General features: G+C 52.1%; 3 protein-coding genes across 5 annotated transcripts in view; all 3 read left to right on the top strand.

The window, feature by feature from the left end:
- The window catches only part of LOC130393712 (unconventional myosin-VIIb), a 32,439-nt gene extending 19,806 nt beyond the window's left edge, over positions 1-12,633 (top strand). The window contains exons 31-48 of the mRNA XM_056604427.1: positions 148-315; positions 1,115-1,226; positions 1,407-1,533; positions 1,744-1,910; positions 2,576-2,757; positions 3,626-3,735; positions 4,032-4,186; positions 4,726-4,879; positions 5,514-5,669; positions 6,261-6,366; positions 6,957-7,070; positions 7,238-7,325; positions 8,001-8,110; positions 8,616-8,801; positions 9,688-9,804; positions 10,397-10,480; positions 11,209-11,328; positions 12,160-12,633. Of these exons, the coding sequence (XP_056460402.1) occupies positions 148-315; positions 1,115-1,226; positions 1,407-1,533; positions 1,744-1,910; positions 2,576-2,757; positions 3,626-3,735; positions 4,032-4,186; positions 4,726-4,879; positions 5,514-5,669; positions 6,261-6,366; positions 6,957-7,070; positions 7,238-7,325; positions 8,001-8,110; positions 8,616-8,801; positions 9,688-9,804; positions 10,397-10,480; positions 11,209-11,328; positions 12,160-12,252 (2,349 nt within the window). The 3' untranslated portion in view covers positions 12,253-12,633. The remainder of the gene's footprint in view (positions 1-147; positions 316-1,114; positions 1,227-1,406; positions 1,534-1,743; positions 1,911-2,575; positions 2,758-3,625; positions 3,736-4,031; positions 4,187-4,725; positions 4,880-5,513; positions 5,670-6,260; positions 6,367-6,956; positions 7,071-7,237; positions 7,326-8,000; positions 8,111-8,615; positions 8,802-9,687; positions 9,805-10,396; positions 10,481-11,208; positions 11,329-12,159) is intronic.
- A 1,337-nt stretch (positions 12,634-13,970) lies between these two features.
- Positions 13,971-19,780, top strand: gpr17 (G protein-coupled receptor 17). Of its 2 annotated transcripts, XR_008897093.1 has the most exons (3): positions 13,971-14,222; positions 15,960-19,148; positions 19,731-19,780. XR_008897093.1 is itself a non-coding variant. In XM_056603848.1 (2 exons), the coding sequence occupies exon 2, from the start codon at positions 15,968-15,970 to the stop codon at positions 16,991-16,993; it is 1,026 nt and encodes a 341-aa protein (XP_056459823.1). In that variant the 5' UTR covers positions 13,971-14,222; positions 15,960-15,967; the 3' UTR covers positions 16,994-19,159. The 2 variants fall into 2 exon arrangements, 1 of the variants encoding a protein (XP_056459823.1); XM_056603848.1 differs by lacking the exon at positions 19,731-19,780 and having other exon boundaries at positions 15,960-19,159.
- A 10-nt stretch (positions 19,781-19,790) lies between these two features.
- The window catches only part of inpp5d (inositol polyphosphate-5-phosphatase D), a 16,958-nt gene continuing 15,112 nt past the window's right edge, over positions 19,791-21,636 (top strand). For both annotated transcript variants that reach the window (XM_056603846.1, XM_056603847.1), the window contains exons 1-2: positions 19,791-20,168; positions 21,599-21,636. The exon at positions 21,599-21,636 is cut by the window's right edge and continues 26 nt beyond it. In XM_056603846.1, the coding sequence (XP_056459821.1) occupies positions 20,029-20,168; positions 21,599-21,636 (178 nt within the window). In that variant the 5' untranslated portion in view covers positions 19,791-20,028. The remainder of the gene's footprint in view (positions 20,169-21,598) is intronic.

The following is a 21,636-nucleotide window of genomic DNA, read 5'->3' as shown; positions in this document are numbered from 1 at the left end:
ACTGCATTGAAGAAAAACATCTAAACTACAGATGTTATTCTAGCTCTATTTATCCAATCAGACCCTGAGGGCTCAGCACCAGTAGGGCCCGCCTCCTTTAGGCCCCTCCCACCCGGTCCCCTCTGACCCGTCTCTCCCCCCCCCCAGGAGGATGACTACGTGGAGCTGACCACCAAGCACCTGTACATCCAGCACGGCCGGGCCGGTGCGGCGGAGCAGGTGAAGGCCGCCGTCCAGGACGCCATCAGCAGCTCCCTGTTGGAGGCCAAGCCCGAGGACAAGTGGGTCCAGATGGTCAACACCGCCCACACCCAGGTCGGTCTCAGGAGCGCACGGCACGCACGTCCGGCCGCGGCCACAGCGCCCCCATAGGAGGGGTGGTGGTACTGCAGGGCGGTTTTCTGGGGCTGTTGACTGAATTTAGTTGAATCAAAAAAACTACATAGATTCTCGCAAAAGTCCGAAATCATATCCCTTGCCTTATCTTGGCAGATTTGTGACTTAATACATGATGATGAAGGATACAGCCAGTGCATCCGTCTTATCACGGTGTGCCCCTAGTGAGAATGGACCTCCTGACCCTAGCAATGTTATGGCCTTGCACCACCAGATGAGCTACACAGGCCATCACTCACGCATCACTATCAAACAACAGGGCTTCTATGAGGGTCCGACCAGAAGAGCAAGTCTGCGTGGTTCTGGCCTTCAGGGCTTGTATAACATCAGACCATGAGACCAGGTTTCATGTATTCATGTCTGTTGTTCTGGTCTTCATGGCTTGTATAACATCAGACCAGGAGACCAGGGTTCATGTGTTCATGTCTGTGTTGTTCTGGCCTTCAGGGCTTGTATAACCTCACACCAGGAGACCAGGGTTCATGTGTTCATATCTGTGTTGTTCTGGTCTTCAGGGCTTGTATAACCTCACACCAGGAGACCAGGGTTCATGTGTTCATGTCTGTGTTGCTCTGGTCTTCATAACATCAGGCCAGGAGACCAGGTTTCATGGGTTTATGTGTTCATATCTGTGTTGTTCTGGTCTTCAGGGCTTGTATAACATCACACCATGAGACCAGGGTTCATGTGTTCATATCTGTGTTGTTCTGGTCTTCAGGGCTTGTATAAGGCTGGGGATGAGAATGCCATGAAGACCGATGTGGTGGAGTACGCCCGCAAGAACTGGCCCATGTTCTTCTCCAGGTTCTTCGAGGTGGTCAAGGTCTCGGGTAGGACGATGTCATTTTCGATGAGTACTTTGATCGTTCACAGACTTGTAAACCTCTTTGGACACCAGCGTAAACTAGGTGACAAAATACATACTGTAAATACATGTCACAGCGTCACATTACAACGTCAAAATGGCCGTCTCGCATGAAAGTGGACCGTTACTCGTCTGACCCACTCAGGCCCGGCGCTGGCTAAGAGCCGCTTCATCGTGGCCATCAACTGGACGGGGATCACCTTCCTGGACGAGAGGGAGCGGCGGCTGGTGGAGCTGAGCTACCCCGAGGTCACCGGGGTCAACACCGTCAGGTGGGAGGAGCCTCAGGGTGTGGTCAGCACCGTCAGGTGGGAGGGGCCTCAGAGTTTGGTGAACACCGTCAGGTGGGAGGGGCCTAAGTGTTTGGTGAACACCGTCAGGTGGGAGGAGCCTAAGTGTTGACAAAGGGACCAGGGATTCTAATTCCTCCGGCCATTCTGTGGTTGCCTCATGACCTCTGACCCCTCCTGTGTCCTGACCAGGGACCCTAAGTCGTCGGCCCAGTCGGTGTGCCTGCTGACGCTGCGCGGGGACTTCACGCTGAGCGGGGCGATGACGGAGGACCTGGCCGCCCTGGTGCTGGTGTTCCTGGCCGGGCTGCGGGAGCGCTCCCAGTACGCCGTCGCCCTGAAGGACGCCAGCAGCCCCGGTACGACCCCCCCCCCCCCCCCCCGCTGCTGCTGCTGCTGCTGCGTTTACACCTCGGGGGTTTAAACCAGTTTAGTTAGGATACCACTTTGGTTTACACCAGTTTACTTTAAACTAGTTTAGTTAGGATACCACTTTGGTTTACACCAGTTTAGTTTAAACCAGTTTAGTTATGATACCACTTTGGTTTACACCAGTTTAGTTTAAACCAGTTTAGTTATGATACAAGTTACACCTACAGCTCAGGAGTTTAAACCAGTTTAGTTCAAAATATTAGGTTGGTGTGTACACCAGTTTAGTTTAGAATACGACTTTGGTTTACACCAGTTTAGTTTGAACCAGTTTAGTTTATAAAAGGACTTTGGTTTAGACCACTTTAGTTTCTAATATGAGTTTCATCTTTCCATCTTACTTTACACCTCTTTAGTTTATGGTAGTTTAGTTGATGTTCCTATAAACAGGGGTTTATTTAATCCAGTTTAGTTTACTTTATGCCACATTTGTTTATACCAGTTTATTTGTGTGTTTATCTAATTTCTGTTTATTTCAGTTTAGTTTAGACTCATTTATTTTAAACCAGTTTAATTTACAACAGTTTAGTTTACACCGGTTTAGACAGCCTTGTTATCGATCTGGGTTAACCGGTGGGGTTCCCGCTGTCTGCAGACGACGCGACGCTGCTGAGCTTCAAGAAGGGCGAGCTCCTGGAGCTGCTGAAGGACAAGGAGTTCTCCCTGGAGCGCGGCTGGCTGAAGGCCCGCAACGACCGCACGGGCAAGAGCGGCGCCGTCCCTGCCGAGGCCCTCCTCATCCTGCCCACGCTCAGCAAGCCCACCAACCAAGTCATGGTACCACACCCCTACCTACCCTACCAGAACCATCTACCTACCGCTAATACCATAACTATCACAGAACCACCCCTCTAACTACCCTACCAGAACCATCTACCTACCGCTAGAACCATAACTATCACAGAACCACCCCTCTAACTACCCTACCAGAACCATCTACCCACCGCTAATACCATAACTATCACAGAACCACCCCTCTAACTACCCTACCAGAACCATCTACCCACCGCTAACACCATAACTATCACAGAACCACCCCTCTAACTACCCTACCAGAACCATCTACCTACCGCTAGAACCATAACTATCACAGAACCACCCCTCTAACTACCCTACCAGAACCATCTACCTACCGCTAATAGCATAACTATCACAGAACCACCCCTCTAACTACTATAACTATTATAGAACCATAGGTCAACTTACTATAACTATTATAGAACCACAAGTCTACCTACTATAACTATTATAGAACCACACGCCTACCTACTGCTAATACCATGACTAATATAGATTTACCAACATCTAACATCTATACTGCTAATACCATGAACGTTATAGATCTACTATCCTCTAACTATCTCTTACACCATAACTATTCATTGAGGTCATATTACGTACCATAGATGTGATGAATAGTTTCATAAGTCTAACCATGAGCGGTACCATAAAACATGTACCCTAAATGTTGTCTAGGTTGTGATGATGCTATTGGGGGGCACGATGATGAAGAACCTTTTAAATGTCTGTGTGTGTTGGTGGTGATAAAGAGCTGTTTGGATGTGTGTGTGTCGGTTGTGGTGATGATGGTGATGCTGATGAAGATGATGACTATGAGGATGATGACGGTGTGTGTGCTTTGCAGAACCTGCTGAACCTGTCTCCAGACCAGAGGAAGAGTGCGATCCAGCAGACGGGCACCACAGAGAAGGTCACCCTCACCTCCCTGAAGGAGTTCTCCATCGAGTACTTCAGGTCTGTCCGTCTGTTTGTCTGCCTGTCTGTCTGACCGACAGCCTGTCTGTCACTCTGGTCTCCCTGTGTGTGTGTGTCTGTCTGACCACCTCTTTCCCTCTCTGGACTCACTGCGTGTCTGTCTGACTGTCTGCCACTCCATGTCTCACTGCGTGTCTGTCTGTCTTTCCGTCTGTGTGTCTGAGCGTCAGTCTGACATTGCAGTCCGTCCCTAAAACCCCCCTGGACTCGCTGTGTGTCTGCCTGACTGTCTGTCTGTCTGTCTGACTGTCTGTCTGCCACTCCCTCCTCTCCAGGCAGCCCACCAAGGACGTGAACCGCCAGGTGATGTCTAAGAACGCGGGCCCGGAGCGCCTGTGGGTCCACTCCCGGGAGCCACTGAGGCTGCCCCTCCTCCGCAGGCTGGCCAACAACGCGGACCACAGCACCAAGGCCTGCCTGGCCTTCACATATATCCTCCCCGTGCCGGCCACGCCTGCCCCCCGGGCTGGGGAATGGGTTCCGTCTTATTGTGTCCTCACCTCAGCCCAGAGGTTCTGGGTTCGATCCCCCACGTCTAAAGTCTACCTGTATGCATCCCAGAGCAGGTTGACCCCTGACCCCTACCTGACGGTGGACATCCCGCAGCAAGACGACGTTTGTGTAGTAAAGAGTGTATGACATGTACCGTGTGTGATATGCAGGTTCAAGGTTCTCCGATGGAGCTTGTAGGTGTTGCTCGGTGACAGACTCGGATGTCCGATTATAATTCAATACCGATATATTATGTTTTTGTGTGCAGAGTTTAGTGATATGGACAAAGTTACCCAAGTCCCGCAGTCAGTATGACAGGATTATTTAGGCTGATGCTCGGGCAGTACAAATGAACGCATGTCTCTAGGATAACTATCAGCAGTGATTGTAGGCTCTGACAGCTGTCACTCACAGTAGCAGTAACATCACCATCATCGTCGTCGTCTTTACTGTTGTGACCCCTTGACTGTTGCTCACCGATCCTCAAGTACATGGGCGACTACCCCACCAAGCAGAGCCAGAGCTCCCTGGAGCTCACCGACCAGATCTTCGGAGCGGCCACCCAGAACGAAGCGCTCCGGGACGAGATCTACTGCCAGATCATGAAGCAGATGACCAGCAACAACAACCGGTAGAGACCCTGTACTACCCACTGTTACCCACTCCTACCCACTGTTACCCCGTCCTACCCACTGTTACCCCCTCCTACTCACTGTTACCCTGTCCTACCCACTGTTACCCCGTCCTACTCACTGTTACCCCGTCCTACTCACTGTTACCCCCTCCTACTCACTGTTACCCCCTCCTACCCACTGTTACCCCCTCCTACCCACTGTTACCCCAATCTACTCACTGTTACCCCCTCCTACTCACTGTTACCCCCTCCTACTCACTGTTACCCCGTCCTACTCACTGTTACCCCGTCCTACCCACTGTTACCCCGTCCTACTCACTGTTACCCCGTCCTACTCACTGTTACCCCGTCCTACCCACTGTTACCCCGTCCTACCCACTGTTACCCCGTCCTACTCACTGTTACCCCATCCTACCCACTTATAATAAATAACATGACGATTTTTAATTAGAATTAGATTTTATATTACAATATTACGCTGTTAGGTGATTTGTTTTTCTAGCATCTAACGGACGGTTTGGAATGAACAGTGATACCATGTCCTGATCTCTGAGGATAGTGTTGGGTCAGGGACTGTGGGGCATGGCTCATCATGGGTTGGATGACCCTCCCCCTGCGTGTTGTGACCCAGGTTCAGCCTGGAGCAGGGCTGGCAGCTGCTGTGGCTGTGCTGCGGCCTGTTCCCCCCAGGACCCCAGCTCTCCAAACACGCCCAGCGCTTCCTGGAGTCCCGCGAGCGCCAGCCGCTGGCCGCCGACTGTCTGAAGAGGCTGCAGAGCTCCCGCAGGTAACCTAAGAAACGGCACCCCACGCAGGTCACCTCTGGTACTGCAGTGCCTCCACAACAGCTCCCCCTCAGGTCACCTTTGGTCCTGCAACGCTAACACCACCACCACCTCAACAAGCTGTCAGAATCTGGATAGGAATGCCTTTCATTGCCGTCAAAGTCTGCAAAAGCTAGGAATTTGTTATTGAATTAAGATAAAGAAATACAAAAATACAACTCTGCAGGATGAAATGAAATTAGGAGCATAATACAAGGAGATTTCAGTTGAGACATTTCATCTGTACAATATAAGATGTCAACTACATAGGTGTGCGTATATCATCGTTGTTGTAGGGTGTCGGTTTCCCTGGCTCCATTGTTTAATGGAAACTTGTGTGAGTGTTGATGTGTCCCTGAGCCAGACACTTAACCCTAACTGCTCCTGACGAGCTGGCTGTCGCCTTGCATGGTTGACTCTGCCGTCGGTGTGTCAGTGTGTGTATTAACCGATGTCCGTCGCTTTGGATAAAAGCGTCTGCTAAATGCCCTGATTGTAATTGAAACAGCTGAGGAACTATTAGACTGAGGGCCTGGTCTTGTGTTTGTCCGTAGGACGGATCCCAGGAAGCTACCCCCCCACCAGGTGGAGGTGGAGGCCATCCAGCAGAACAGCATTCAGATCTTCCACAAGATCCACTTCCCCAACGACACCGAGGATGTGAGTGGCTGGAGAGCAGCCTGTTAAAGAGCAGTCTGTTAAAGAGCAGCCTGTTAAAGAGCATTCTGTTAAAGGTGACCGTAGGGCTAAAATCAGACTGCAGCAACAACACCTCTGGTTAGCCACGGGTACTGCAGCCACCGACCACTTAAGACCTGAGAATACAGTGATACGGGCCTAGATGCAATATACTGAGCTCTATGGACAGAGAACATCTGAGGCATCACACATGTGAGATATTGTTTAATCCAACCCCAGGCCACAGTGAAAGAAACACAGAAATCCCCACTTGCTAATCTAAAATAGAATCACTCAAGCAGTGAGCTAGTCCCCATTCATGCTGCTAAATATGTCCTACAACTTGTGAGCCAATGCTTTGCCAAATGAGAGGGTGAATGAGTGGAGGGTCTGATTGTGGTCCACGACCCATAAGTAGCCCACGGTTATTGCTAACCCAACCCCTGCAGTAGCTCGTGTGCCACCTGGCTCGGTGGGGCCCATGTTCTCATCGTTTGGCTACTTTTAGGAGAAAAGATGGTTGACTAACCTTCCTGTGTTTCCTGACCCCTGACCCTTTGACCCCTGCCCAGGTCATGGAGGTGGCGACCAGCACCCGGGTCCGGGACCTGGTCCAGAGCATCTCCGAGAAGCTGGGCCTGGTCTCTGCCGACGGCTTCAGCGTCTTCGTCAAGACCCCCGACACGGTACTCATGGTCTTCATCAGTCTACCATCACCCCCCAGGGCACTGTGTGTGTGTGTGTCTGCGTGTGTGTGTGTGTCAGTATATATATGTGTGTGTGTCTGAAAGTATCTTATTGTGTGTGTTTACGAGGTGGGTAACAATGTGTGCTCTGTGGGGACCTCCTTCAGGTCCTCAGTCTGAACGAGGCGGACTACTTCTTCGACAGCCTGAGGCAGATCACCGACTGGAGCAAGAACGCCAAGCGTGTGAACGAGGGTAACGGGCCGCGACCCCTGACCCCCCCCCCCCAGTCAACCCTGTGTGTGTGTGTGTGTGTGTGTGTGTGTGTGTGTGTGTGTGTGTGTGTGTGTGTGTGTGTGTGTGTGTGTGTGTGTGTGTGTGTGTGTGTGTGTGTGTGTGTGTGTGTGTGCATTTCATTGGTTCTCCATGTGTGTGACTGAGAGTACCTTATTGGTTGTATGTGTGTGCGCATGCATGCATTATTATTGTGATGTTTCCATGCTTGTGCATGCATGTGTGAGTTTTTTTGTTGGTGTCAACTACATGTGTGCGTTATGTATATATTCGTGTGTGTGTGTATTTATATGTGTCTGCATGCGTGTGTATTTGTATATTTATATATTTGTGTGTATTGATATGTGTGTGTGCGTGTGTGTATATACATTTCTGTGCGTGTGTATTGATATGCGTGTGTGTGTATTGATAATAATAATAATACATTTAATTTAGAGGCGCCTTTCAAGACTCCCAAGGTCACCTTACAGAGCATATAGTCATCATACATTTTTTAAAAAACAAGACATTGTGTAAAAATAAATAAACATAAGCAATAAGAAATAAATAAAACAAAAACAAGAAAAAACAAAACAAAAAAACAATCAAAACAGTGATCAGTTAGACGTTGATACCTGTGTGTGTGTGTGTGTGTAGTTGGGGGTCCGGTCTCCGTCTCCTACATGGTGTTCTTCATGAGGAAGCTGTGGTACAACGTGATCCCGGGTCGTGACCTTGAGGCCGACCTCATCTTCCACTACCCTCAGGTACGACCAAGCGCCACGCTACAAAGTGCTGACACCTGCTACAACAAGCTAAAGGGCTTAAGTATGCTAAAACATGCTATTGTATGCTAACGCATACTGCAGTGCACTCGAACATGCTAAATCAAGAAGAAACATGCCAAAACATGCTACGACAACAAGTTAAAACAAACTATAGGGAGCTTAAACACGCTTCAACAAACTAAAACATGTAACATCCTAGAACATGCTACAACATGCTACAACAAGCTAAACTATTAAAGAAGTGTCTCTTCAGACACGCATTAAGGCTCTCAGTCAGTACACGGTACAATTAGAATTAGGGCATTTAGCAGACGCTTTTATCCAAACAGCTTACATCGGTTGATACACACATTGACACACCGACGGCAGAGTCAACCATGCAAGGCGACAGCCGGCTCGTCAGGAGCAGTGAGGGTCTTGTAGCCTCTTGGGCTCAGGGGGAACAGGGTCTGAGAGTGGCAGCTCATGTGTGGGGGGTCTCCAGGAGCTGCCCAAGTACATGCGGGGGTACCACGTGGTCACCAAGGAGGAGATGGTCCACATCGGAGCGCTGCTCTTCAGGATCAAGACGGGAGGAGACTCCAAGCAGCTGGCCGTCCTGCCCAAGCTGCTGAAGGAGATCCTGCCCGCCGACCAGATCAAGGCCTTCTCGGAGAACGAGTGGAAGAAGGTACCGCCTCTGTCTGTCTGTCTGTCTGTCTGTCTGTCTGTCTGTCTGTCTGTCTGTCTGTCTGTCTGTCTGTCTGTCTGTCTGTCTGTCTGTCTGTCTGTCTGTCTGTCTGTTCCTCCTCCCCCATCTCTCTCTCTCTCTCTCTCTCTCTCTCTCTCTCTCTCTCTCTCTCTCTCTCTCTCTCTCTCTCTCTCTCTCTCTCTCTCTCTCTCTCTCTCTCTCTCTCTCTCTCGTGGTGTTCTCTCTCTCTCTCTCTCTCTCTCTCTCTCTCTCTCTCTCTCTCTCTCTCTCTCTCTCTCTCTCTCTCTCGTGGTGTTCTCTCTCTCTCTCTCTGTGGTGTTCTCTCTCTCTCTCAAGTGCTCTTTCTCAGTACTGACTGCACTTGTCACACGTGTGTGTTTGTGGGGGGGATGTCCAAATTGTCAGTATGTGTGTTCCCATTTCACTGGTTCGTCATGTCTAAACGACGGCTAATGTGTGCATCTGTGGTGACGTTTGTGAAACTTTCTCACCTGACCCACACTTCCTGTACGTCACCGGTTTGACATGCAGTGGATATCCATCATTTACATACGGTGTCTTCCTGTAGCTCAGGGAGCGAATCAAAGGGAGCGTTGTCTCCCAGGTTCCGGAGGGGGCGGGGCTAATGCATTTTTATCTTATTAATAGCATTTCAATCGCACCATGAAACCAGGGCATTGTGTCTCGGTCATGGAGGACAGTTGTTAAACGCATTATCTGTGGTTGTGTGTGTGTGTGTGTGTTTGTGTGTGCATGCGTTTCATTGTATGCATGTGTGTGTGTGCTTGTGGATGCGCGTGCACGTGTGTCTATGCGTGTGCGTGCTTGTGTGTCTGTGTGTGTGTGTGTGTGTGTGTGTATCCAGACTATCTCCGCTGCCTACAACAAGCAGGCGGAGATGACGTCTGAGGAGGCCATGCTGGAGTTCCTGAAGGCCGTCTACCGCTGGCAGACGTTCGGCGCCGCCTTCTTTGACGTCAAGGTAACCAGAATCACATCACTGGAGCTGGAAACAGCGACACCTCTGGTGGAGCAGGAGTACTGCAGCGTGCTCTCTGTGTGTGGGTGTCTCACACCTAAACCACCAGTACTACACCCACAGACAGACACGGACAAGTCTGCACACACACTTGAATACACGTGGACACACGCACACACATGCATTGACACGGACACGTGCGCACAAACATGGACACACGCACTCTGTCAAGCGCTTTAATTCCACATGGGAGCGAGCATCCAATCAGAGACCAGGGGGACGATCACGTGACCAATGCAGGGGCCTCCGGGGTCAGCACCCTGGGGTGGGGGGCACCCCTACTTTAGCGGTGATGGGCGCCGGGGGAGTGGGGATGAGAAGGCCATAGTGTTTGGTTAGCGCTCCGCTGTTGACATGAGTTAATGTGCTCCCAGTGTGGAGCCGCATGGGGCTGCTGTTATAGCTCCGCTGACCCCTCTCTCCCCGCGCCCTTCATCTCTCTGCTCACGCTGGGCACTGAGCACTGCGCCAAAATAAAAGCGCGCCGACCACGGAGACTCGGGTTACAGGAATGTGTTTTTGGTTTGTTTCCCAGCAAACGTCTGACAGGACCTTCCCCGACATCGTGAGGATCGCCATCAGCAAGACGGGCGTGGCCATCATCCACCCCAAGACCAAGGTGCGGACCGCCACAATAAGAGTACCCCAATACCACGGGTCCTCGTCCAATGAGAAGAGAGGATAGACTTTGTTCATCCCCCTGGGGAAATTAAAAAATAAAGTTATTAAATGAGGAGGAAAGCCTAAAATAACAAACTATTCTATACATTCAAGAGGGAGGACGGAGTTTGGTGTTAGACCCTTTATATATTGATTAAAGCAATACCTGGTTAAAACACTTGATAACAAGGTTAATAATAACAATAATATGAAAAAGCTTAACCCCAACCTGTCCTTCAGACCCTTTATACGTCTTAACTGTAAGTCCCCTCCTGACCTAATGAGGACGTGTCCCTGATTAGCATGGCGGGGAGGAGAGCATCACCCAGTAGCTGTGACCGTGTGGTAACCTGTGTGTGTGTGTGACCGTGTGTTAACGTGTGTGAACCTGTATGTGTGTATGTGTGTGTGTGTGCGTGTTAACCTGTGTGTGTGTTGTGGGTGCAGGAGGTCCTGGCCCGTGTGTTAAGGTGTGTGTGTATGTGTGTGTGTGTGCGTGTTAACCTGTGTGTGTGTTGTGGGTGCAGGAGGTCCTGGCCCGTGTGTTAAGGTGTGTGTGTGTGTGTGTGTGTGTGTGTGTTAACCTGTGTGTGTGTTGTGGGTGCAGGAGGTCCTGGCCCGTGTGTTAAGGTGTGTGTGTATGTGTGTGTGTGTGTGTGTTAACCTGTGTGTGTGTTGTGGGTGCAGGAGGTCCTGGCCACACACGCCTTCAACCGCATCGCCAGCTGGTGCAGCGGCAGCACCTACTTCCACATGACGCTGGGCAGCCTGGTGCAGGGCAGCAAGTTCCTGTGTGAGACCTCCCTGGTGAGCCCCCCCTCTGGTCCTCAGTGCGCCTCCCTGTCTCCCCTCTGGTCCTCGCACCGCCTCCCTGTCCCCCCTCTGGTCCTCATACCGGTCCCCAGCTCCAGATAGAGGGCCGGGGTTAAGGGTCGGGCCCCCAGCTCCTCCAGATAGAGGGACGGGGTTAAGGGTCGGGCCCCCAGCTCCTCCAGATAGAGGGGCGGGGTTAAGGGTCAGGCCCCCAGCTCCTCCAGATAGAGGGGCAGGGTTAAGGGTCGGGTCCCCAGCTCCAGATAGAGGGGCGGGGTTAAGGGTCGGGCCCCCAGCTCCTCCAGATAGAGGGGCCGGGGTTAAGGGTCGGGCCCCCAGCTCCTCCAGATAGAGGGGCCGGGGTCCAGGTAGAGAGGGTGAGACCTCGTTGTTCCCAGACTGGGTATGTGGGGGATTTAACCGTAGATGTGTTTAGAATCTGTTGAGGTGTCGAGGAAGTCAGTGTTCCTGTCCACCGTCCTCACACTGAGCCGAGGGTACTTTGTTGAGGTGTTGAGGAAGTCAGTGTTCCTGTCCACCGTCCTCACACTGAGCCGAGGGTACTTTGTTGAGGTGTGAGTCTGTTTAAGATTCTGTCAAAGTGTTCTGAGTGAGTGACTCTTCTGAAAGTAACTTGTGGGTACCGTGAGTCATTCCACTTGTCTGTCTAGGGGGAGGGGGGGGGGCGGGGGGTGTGAATTCCAGGTAAGTCTGCTGACGGGTTCAGGTTTCCACTGACATGCGGACAGACGTTTGCTTCGAGACCTCCGACCTGGACGCCCCGGTCACTGACCCACTCTCCGGTCCGTTGTGCTCTCATGACAGGGCTACAAGATGGACGACCTCATCGGCTCCTACGTCAACATGTATCTGAGGGAGCAGAAGGCCGGCCAGAGACAGCAGCGCTTCAACATGTGAACCCCGAGTTCACTTCCTGATTCCGTAGCCAATCAACGAGCCCGACCGCCACTCCACGTCGGAGCTCTGTGTTGACACTTTGAAATGAGACACAAACCGAGATTAGGATTCTTCTTCTTTAAGTTCAATTGTTTTACCTTTTAAATGAAAAAAAATTCAAAAAGAGATGAAAGATGTTCATGGTGATATTAATATAGTGATGCTTTTAATGGATGTTGTCTTTAAACAAGGGGCGCCTTTTACAAGGAATTAAATCTTTTAAGGCATTTTGACTCTTCATGTTAAACTTTATTTTTTTGTTTTTGTTCTTGCACGAGAAAACAGATCTATTGTCCGGGGAATCATCTCTGTGGCTGAAATTGACCAATAAAACCCGTCTTCCCAGAGAGAAGGCTGTCTGTGTCCGTGTGTCCTGTGTGACTGCAACTCTGTGTCTGTGTGTCCGTTGTTGGAAGTCCATCAAAGTGTCCGCTCGCGGGGGGCCACTCGTCTTTATGACAACCCCACGGCTTCTCCGGGCTGCAGCGTTCTGGCCCAAGGGCCCAAGCCAGCAACAGAGTTGTGACAGAAGAAAGAGAAAGAGAGAACGAGGGGGGGGGGGGGGGGAGAGAGAGGGGGGGGGGGGGGGAGAGAGAGAGGGGGGGGCCTCGGGGTAACACTGGTGGTGGTGGTGATGGTCTGAGCCTCTGCCCACATAGGCTCCCCATTCACTCGCCTCCTCAACAACACTCGGGCGCAGCGTCTTCGTGTTGTGGTGGGGGCCGGAGAAAGGCCCGGAGTGTCCCCCAGACACAGCTGTGGGCCCCCCGACTATGAAAGAAATATGATGGGCCCCCGGGGCCGGCGGGGGCTGCTCCCCACATCTGTCTCGGGGCTGTGAGGCTGATTATTCTGGGCATTCCGTTAGAGGATCGCCCCAGGAGGTGAGGGCCCCACAAGGGCCTCTGCCCCCCTCCTCCTCCTCCTCGCACCTCCTCGTCCTCCTCTCTCTCCTGTTCTCCTCGTGGGCCCAAGGAGGTGAGGGGCCCCACAAGGGCCTCTGCCCCCCTCCTCCTCCTCCTCGCACCTCCTCGTCCTCCTCTCTCTCCTGTTCTCCTCGTTGGCCCAAGGAGGTGAGGGCCCCACAAGGGCCTCTGCCCCCTCCTCCTCGTCCTCGTCCTCCTCCTCCTCCTCCTCCTCTCTCCTGTTCTCCTCGTGGTCCCAAGGAGGTGAGGGGCCCCACGAGGGCCTCTGCCCCCTCCTCCTCCTCCTCGTCCTCGTCCTCCTCTCTCTCCTGTTCTCCTCGTGGGCCCAAGGAGGTGAGGGCCTCTGCCCCCTCCTCCTCCCTACCCTGTCCTCCTCTGGGCTCCTGGTGGGGGGGCCATGGCGGGCCCCCTAACGGAGGCTCCGGTCTACAAAGGCTCATCGCTCGGAGCGGAGCCATAAACCGCTCTATTAATGACACTCCCTCGCCTATCTGACGATGGGGGGGTGGTTTGGGGGAGGCAGGGGGGGGGGGGGGTGTTTCATGCTAAAGGCATTCGCAGTGAACCCCCTCCTCCCCCTCGGTTGCCATGGAGACACACGCGGCGGCTGAATGCGACCCAGAATTGCCACTCTATCTTCCTGCCGCCGGGACGCGGAGCCTGTTCTGACTCGCTCTATTGTTGGGCGCTCAACAAGTGGTCCTGTGAGGAGGGGGGGGGGGGGGTCAGGGGTCAAGCGACGGGCTCTCATTGGGGCTCTCTTTCTGTTATCAAATTTGTCGGGGAACAAAAAGGGCTCCAGTTCTCCGAGGCAGAACATCTTGAGCGCTCAGAAGGAGCGCATTCCTGCCTGAGAGTCTGCAGCGGCCCGGCGCGGTTCCAGACGCCAGCTCTCCGTCCAGCCGCCGAGCGAGGGATTAATTCACCGCGCAGCGTCAACAACAACAGACGCCTCTCCCGCTGCCCTGCGTCGAGGGCGCCCACAGGCTGAAGAGCTCTCCTTAGGTGAGTTTTAACTGCTTTTAAAAAAGTTTGGGAGGAAAAAAAAAGTTGTTAAACTCGATTTTTTTACTCAAAATGTTTGTTTGTCATGGAAAGGTTTTTCCGGTGTATGGTTTTCTTTCTACCTCAAAGTGTGGTGTTATATTAGAATACGTTGATGCAAAGTAAGTATTTAAGGAAGAAAAATACTGGTCACATTTTACTTTTAGTTAGTATAACAAGAGGAGCAAGGAGTCATCAGTTGTTCAAACATTTGGCAACGGAGTTTGACAAGTAAGGAATCAACTGGTTACTGAGTATTATATAGAAAGTTAATCTGATCATGAGGATTTAATGTCTCACAGAACATGACCTTTGACTACATCTAATTAACCACCACTACCCACAATGCCGTTCCCGGGTAACCCCCCCACACCACAGCATCATATTGGCCCCTGCAGCTGCTTCTGACCGGACCACAATCGGCCGCTTTAGGTCCAGATCTGTGAACTGACTAATTTGGGCGGATTGCCTTTGGTCTTTGTCCCTGCGGAGAGCAGCCCTGTGAGCGCGGCTCCACTGGGCTGCTCATCAGAGGGGTGTGTGTGCTCTGAGCGGATACCGCTCGGGGATTAAGCCCCGGGGAACGCTGGCCCGGGCCGTTCCCATTGAAGAGGTCTGCACCCTGTCTGGGATCCCTAGAGGGGGAGGGGGAGGGGAGGGAGGGAGGAGGGAGGGGAGGAGAGAGAGAGAGCGGGAGGGAGGGAGGAAAGGAGAGGAGGAGGAGAGAGAGGGAGGAAAGGAGAGGAGGGGAGGAGAGAGAGATGGAGGGGAGGAGGGAGAGCGAAAGAGAGGGAGGGAGGAAGGAGAGGAGGAGAGGGAGGGGAAGAGAGAGAGAGAGAGAGAGGGAGGAGGAGGAGAGGATGAGAGAGGAGTCTGTTCTGGAGGGGAGGGAGCAGGGAGGAGAAGAGAGGGAGGGAGCAGGATGGAGGAGAGAGGAGTATTTTCTAGAGGGACAGGAGGAGGTGAGATGAGGAGAAACGGAAGCAGAGAGAGGAAACGGGGGGAGGAGAGAGGAGGAGAGAGGAGGAGAGAGGAGGAGAGAGATGGGAGCAAGGAGGAGAGAGGAGGAGAGAGGAGGAGAGAGGAGGAGAGAGATGGGAGCGAGGAGGAGGATTAGGAAAGAGGACGAGAGGAGAAAGGAGGAGAAAAGCCCTGGTAGCTGATGGGGAGAAGGACCGGAGGAGGGAGAGGGAGAGAGGGAGAGAGGGAGTGGGGGTCTGGTTGAGAAACGCCCTTGGATCACAATCCCACAGCTCTGTCTCCCCCCCCCCCCCCCCCCCCCCCCACACACACACACACACACCCCCCAGTGTGAGAAAGAGAGTCATGCATAAAATGGAGGGAAATCCTGACAATAGCACTCAGTGTTACAGCAGCAGCGTCGCTCTGGGGCGGGGCCGTCGGAGGGCAACAAACCGTTGGCCTGCTTCATATTTACACTAAAGAGGATCAGGGGGGTGGAGCCCTGCGGGTTTGAGTCCCTGCCAAACCCCTTGAGCAGTACACTCCCTAACCCCAACTACTCCATCCGATCTGATCCCCTGATCATCCCTACGGATCAGGCGGTCAATTACTGAATTGATATAGCTACTGTATTGTAACCAGTGGCCACTCGGAGCACTCCAACCGTCTTAGTGACGAACGATGACCGTTGCTACCGTACATACTGACGCGAATGTCGTTCTTTGATTACCCCAGGGGCGACCATGGACTCCACCACCACCACCCTGTCGGTCCCCTTCCTGCCCACCAACCAATCAGAGGTCTGCGCGGGGGCGGACGCCACGCTGGAGAACACGCTGTTCGGCGTCTTCTACGTCCTGGTGTTCTTCCTGGCGCTGAACGGCAACGCGCTGGCGCTCTGGATCTTCTCCCACCAGCGCGGCGCCGCCTCCCCGGCCAACGTGTTCATGCTGCACCTGGCGGTCGCCGACCTGTGCTACGTCTTCATCCTGCCACTGCGCGCCGCCTACCACCTGACGGGCGGCCACTGGCCCTTCGGCGAGGCGGCGTGCCGTGCGGCGGGCTTCCTGTTCTACGTCAACATGTACGCCAGCCTGTACTTCCTGGCGTGCGTGGCGGGCGACCGCTACCTGGCCGTGGTGCACGCCGTGCGCTCGCTGAAGGCGCGGCGCGCCCGCTCGGCCCACATCGCCAGCCTGCTGCTGTGGGCGATGGTCGCGGTCAGCATGGCGCCGCTGCTGCTGTCGCGGCAGACGGCCGAGGTGGACGGCGTCACCGTGTGCCGGCAGCTGTACCGGGAGAAGGCGTCGCGTCGGGCGCTGGTGTCGCTGGGCGTGGCCTTCACGCCGCCCTTCCTGTTCACGCTCGCCTGCTACCTGCTGATCGTGCGCTCGCTGCGGCGCGGCTCGCGGCTGGACCCCGCCCTGAAGACCAAGGCGCTGCGCACCATCGGCCTGGTGATGCTGATCTACGTGCTCTGCTTCCTGCCGTACCACGTCAGCCGCGCCACCTTCATCCTGGGCTACGCCCGCCCGGACGTGGGCTGCGAGGCGCGCCGCGCACTGAGCCTGGCCAACCGCCTCACGTCGGCGCTCACCTGCCTGAACGCCGCCCTGGACCCCCTGGTGTACCTGTTTGGCGCCGAGAAGTTCCGCGGGACGGTGCGCCGGATGTTCTGCCGGGAGGAGGCGGCGGGCATCTCCGCGGCGACCAGCGGCGAGTTGAAGGGGACGCACGAGAGCTCGCTCAGCGCCAAGTCTGAGTTCTGAACGGGTCTGCCGAACGCTTGACGACACTTCAGAGTTCGGTGTTCAAGGGTTTGAGTGGCGTCGAGAACTCGTTGTGTGCTTTACGAATTCTGAGTTCCGAAATAGAGTTTGTGAAACATGTTTCGAACTCTTTGTACACCTTTTTAATTTCTTTTTAAACGTTGGCGTTTTTTCTATCAAACCGTGGTACATAAACGGCCGATCTCTTGAGCGCGCTACGCTGCACTGTATCGTTACGTAGGCGTCTTGTGTACGTCGGAGACGACGGGCTAAATTGGTTACAAAGGCTAATTAAGAAACTATTGATTGGCTCATGATGATACTCGTGTATTTGTAGGTTTTTTTATACTGGAAATGTTTCAGCTCAGTGGTGACCACTAGCACTTATTGATTATATCGATGTTGATGATTATTAATTGTTGATTTATTATTAACAAACCAAAAGATAAATGACTGGAGATGTAATTAGAGTGTACATATAGGTCGACAGTTTATTTCTTATTTTTATTTTTTGTACTTATTTACTCCCAATATTCCTACATATTACTCTGTACAATTAAACACACACACACACACACACACACACACACACACACACACACACACACACACACACACACACACACACACTCTCTCTCTTGGTGAGATGAGTCATCTCAATCAGCGTTATGTCTTCGTCATTCTGAATAACTTCTTAGAAACTGACACCTTGCTTCAATAACTAATCTATCCAGGTTCAGCTTCTATGTAAATATAAGTCTATATAAGTCCACAAATGTCTCATCAAGTCATTCAAGTTTCATATCGCTGAGCTCGAATTACATCATTTCAATATCCTACCACCATAAAAGGATCCACCAAATTAAAATCAAGCCAAAGTTTTCTATATTACGACGCTTAAACTTTGCTAAATGGAAATATTAATCATCCATTTTACGGTTACTTGAAGTCGTACTTTTGAACTGTATTAATTATTGCTGAGTAACTGCCAGGAAAAACGCTGTATTTTGTGATACAAATTCTAACCAATATCTCTTGTGATACTTATTTCATAAATATGCCCCTCGTACCAATAAAAGAACTTTGGTCGCTAATTAAAATGTGTCCGTTATTGTTCGGGTCAACAATGCAAATGTTTCTCATTATTTCGGCCCGTTTCTGGAAACAGAAGAGCCTCCTCTTTCTGCTACTTCCTCTAAGCTGCAGAGAAAGGACCTCGGTGTGAAGGAATCGAGGGTGAGAATCACGACGACGTGAGCGCTCGCTTTCTGCTCTCAGCTCTCTGCTCTGGGGTCTCCGCTACTAGGAGTTGACTCGAGTCATTCTCCCCAGTCATCGTATATTTGCATCAAAGTTAGATCACCACTCTATATGTATTTAGTATTTATAAAACAGTGGTGTGTCCGGTACCATAGTGGACCTATCCACTATGTTGACTAATCCACTATGGTCTTTTCCAGGCGGGTCTCGGGGGTTATGGTCCACCCAAGACCCCCTGTAAACACACCCCTGATAGAAGGTTTTTAACTCTCGAAACTTTTTACCCTTAAAACTTTAAATTGTGTCCGTCAGTATTGTACTCTGAGTTTATTAAAGTATTTATACTTGTAAAACGTACGTAAACAAGCCTTTAACTTTGTACGAGTACCAGTGTCGGTAAAGTGAGTGACAGCGATCACAAGGACTCCTGCCGGCTCTCCCTCCGCGTCATGTGACCCAACTTGTGGTCTGGTGAGGTCGTGTTTTTGCTTCTTTCCTTATTTGAGCAAGACTTCCTGTCCGGGCCTCAGATCACAAACCACTCTGAAGCAGAACTTCCTGCCTCTAAGTATACCTCACCGTGTTCCCTCTGTAACTTATTACACCAGGTACTAATATTAACTACCGCTAACAACGATTACACACTGAAGCAGAGGCACGGTTTAGAACCAGTGGAAGGTTTCCCCCGTTTGGACACATCAAAGTTACTTTCAAAGTGTTTTAAAGTAATTTCAAGATCTTCCGAGTCCTTCCTCTTGCAGGGGTCTCCTGTCCATCTGGGGGGGGGGGTGAGGTGTGTGAACCCCAGGTGTGTCTGCTGATGAGTTCTGGGTTCAACAGAGATAAGCAGCAGCTGCCTCTGACCGCACATGGCCTTTAACTCACTTCCCCTTCTGTAAGTCAAGACCGAATTCCTCTTTTTTATCTGGCGGCCGTTGAGAATTAAAGAATTAAAAGTACATTATCTGTGTATTAGTTCTGTGCACAATACCACCTCTCTCTCTCTCTCTCTCTCTCTCTCTCTCTCTCTCTCTCTCTCTCTCTCTCTCTCTCTCTCTCTCTCTCTCATCTCTCTCTCTCTCTCTCCCTCCCTCCCTCTCTCTCTCCCTCCCCCCCTCTCTCCCTCTCCCTCCCCCCCTCTCTCCCCCTCTCTCTCTCTCTCTCTCTCTCTCTCTCTCTCTCTCCCCCTCCTCCCCCTCATCCTCCCTCCCCCCCCTCTCCCCTCTCCTCCCCCCCCCCTCTCTCCCCCCCTCTCTCTCTCTCTCTCTCTCTCTCTCTCTCTCTCTCTCTCTCTCTCACCCTCTCTCTCTCCCCCTCCCTCCCCCTCTCTCCCTCCCCCCCCTCTCCCTCTCCCTCCCCCCCCCTCTCCCCCCCCCTCTCTCTCTCTCCCCCCTCCCCCCTCTCCTCCCCCCCCCCCCCCTCTCCTCCCCCCCCCCCCCCCCTCTCTCTCTCTCTCTCGCCGCGGGCCCTGAATGAGGAAGTACCGTGCGGCGGCGGCGGCGGCTCCTTCCTCTGACAGCGCGGCAGCTCCCCAACAGGAAACCGGCGTCGCACCAGCAGCCCGACGCACAGCGGAGGAGGAGGAGGACAGCCCCGACACCAGAGAGCCCCGTGCACGGCCAGCCTGCATGTAAAACAACCTGGAGCGGGCGAGAGAGAGAGAGAGGGCGAGAGAGAGAGAGAGAGAGAGGGAGAGAGGGAGCGTGAGCTAGTGTGAGTGTGTGTTCGTGTGTGATTGTGCGTGTGTGTGTGTGTGTGTGTGTGGGGGAGGCAGGATGCCCCACTTCCAGCCCTGGTACCACGGTACCATCACCCGGTCGCGGGCGGAGGTCCTGCTCTCCAAGGCGGGTCGCGACGGCAGCTTCATCCTGAGGGGCAGCGAGTCCATCCAGGGGGCCTACGCCCTCTGTGTGCTGTGAGTACCACCACCGCTGTGTGGGGGGGCTGTGTGTGGGGGGGGGGGGCTGTGTGTGTGGGTGGGTGTCTGTTTGTGTGTGTGTGTGTGTGTGTGTGTGTTTGTGCTTTAGTGTGTGTGTGTGTATGTGCTTTTGTGTGTGTGTGTATGTGCTTTAGTGTGTGTGTGTGTGTGTGTATGTCCTTTAGTGTGTGTGTGTGTGTGTGTGTGTGTGTATGTGCTTTAGTGTGTGGGTGTGTGTGTATGTGCTTTAGTATGTGTGTGTGTGTGTATCCGTGTTTTTGCTTTCATCTGTGTGTGTGTCTGTTTGTGTGCGTGTGTGTGTGTGTTTGCTTTCATCTGTGTGTGTCTGTGTGTGTGTGTGTGTGTGTGTGTGTGCTTTAGAGTGTGTGTGAGCCTGCATGCATGGGTGTGCTTGAAAGACCATCATGTGTGTGTGTGTGTGTGTGTGTGTGTGTGTGTGCTTCAGTTTGTGTGCATGTGTGTGTGTGTGCGCTTTGGGGGGGTCTCTCACTGAAATGTTACTTCGACCTCGAACTGTGGTTTGTTGGATAGATTTACATCATTCCAGTTGTCGACGTGTATGTACTGGTGATGTATATGTGTGTATATCTGTGATGTATGCATGCATATGTGATCTATATGTGTGTATATGTGATCTATATGCGTGTATATGTGGTGTATATGTGTGTATACGTGTGTGTATGTGATGTGTATACGTGTGTATGCGTGTGATCAGCTGTATTTGCAGTATTTGCATGGCAGGTCGTGGTCAGAGCGCTGCATGCTAGTTCCTCCTGGGTTTGCATAAGGCTGCATGATAACAGTCAAAGTGTCAGAGCTGGGCTCTATCTGCCGGCCTCCTCATTGAGCCTGTCACACATGATGAACCAACAGGGTTAGGAAACAAGAATATGATGTCACATTTTACTATTCAGTACAACTATGAGGGATCTCCACTAGAGTGTGTGTTAACAATACTTATACCACGGTCTGGGAGAATGCTCAATTCTGATTGGCTGCAGGGTGAGCATTAACTCCTGATATACGGACACCTGCTTAGTAGTTCCAGTCAAATTGTCTGTTCAGCCTTCAAAACGAGAGCTGGTCAATTGTGAAAAATGCATTAAACTGTAATCAGAAAACGCGGTTATATGCTATAGACCCTATAGTATCTGTCAATATGATATATAATAATGTCATTATCTGACAATACATGTCAGATAATGTCATGTTCTTTGGTGAGTTCATCTTATGTGGACACACACAATTTCCTTATGTGTTCCAATGTGTTCTAAATGCGTGTGTGTGTGTGTGTGTGTGTGTGTGTGTGTGTGTGTGTGTGTGTGTGTGTGTGTGTGTGTGTGTGTGTGTGTGTGTGTGTGTGTGTGTGTGTGTGTGTGTGTGTGTGTGTGTGTGTGTGTGAACAGGTACCAGAACTGTGTGTACACATACAGAATCCTACCCA

Source organism: Gadus chalcogrammus, chromosome 12 (assembly GCF_026213295.1).
Source record: "Gadus chalcogrammus isolate NIFS_2021 chromosome 12, NIFS_Gcha_1.0, whole genome shotgun sequence".
Lineage (NCBI taxonomy): Eukaryota > Metazoa > Chordata > Actinopteri > Gadiformes > Gadidae > Gadus > Gadus chalcogrammus.
Note: the sequence above shows the minus strand (reverse complement) of the source record. Positions and strands in the feature narration are given on the sequence as shown.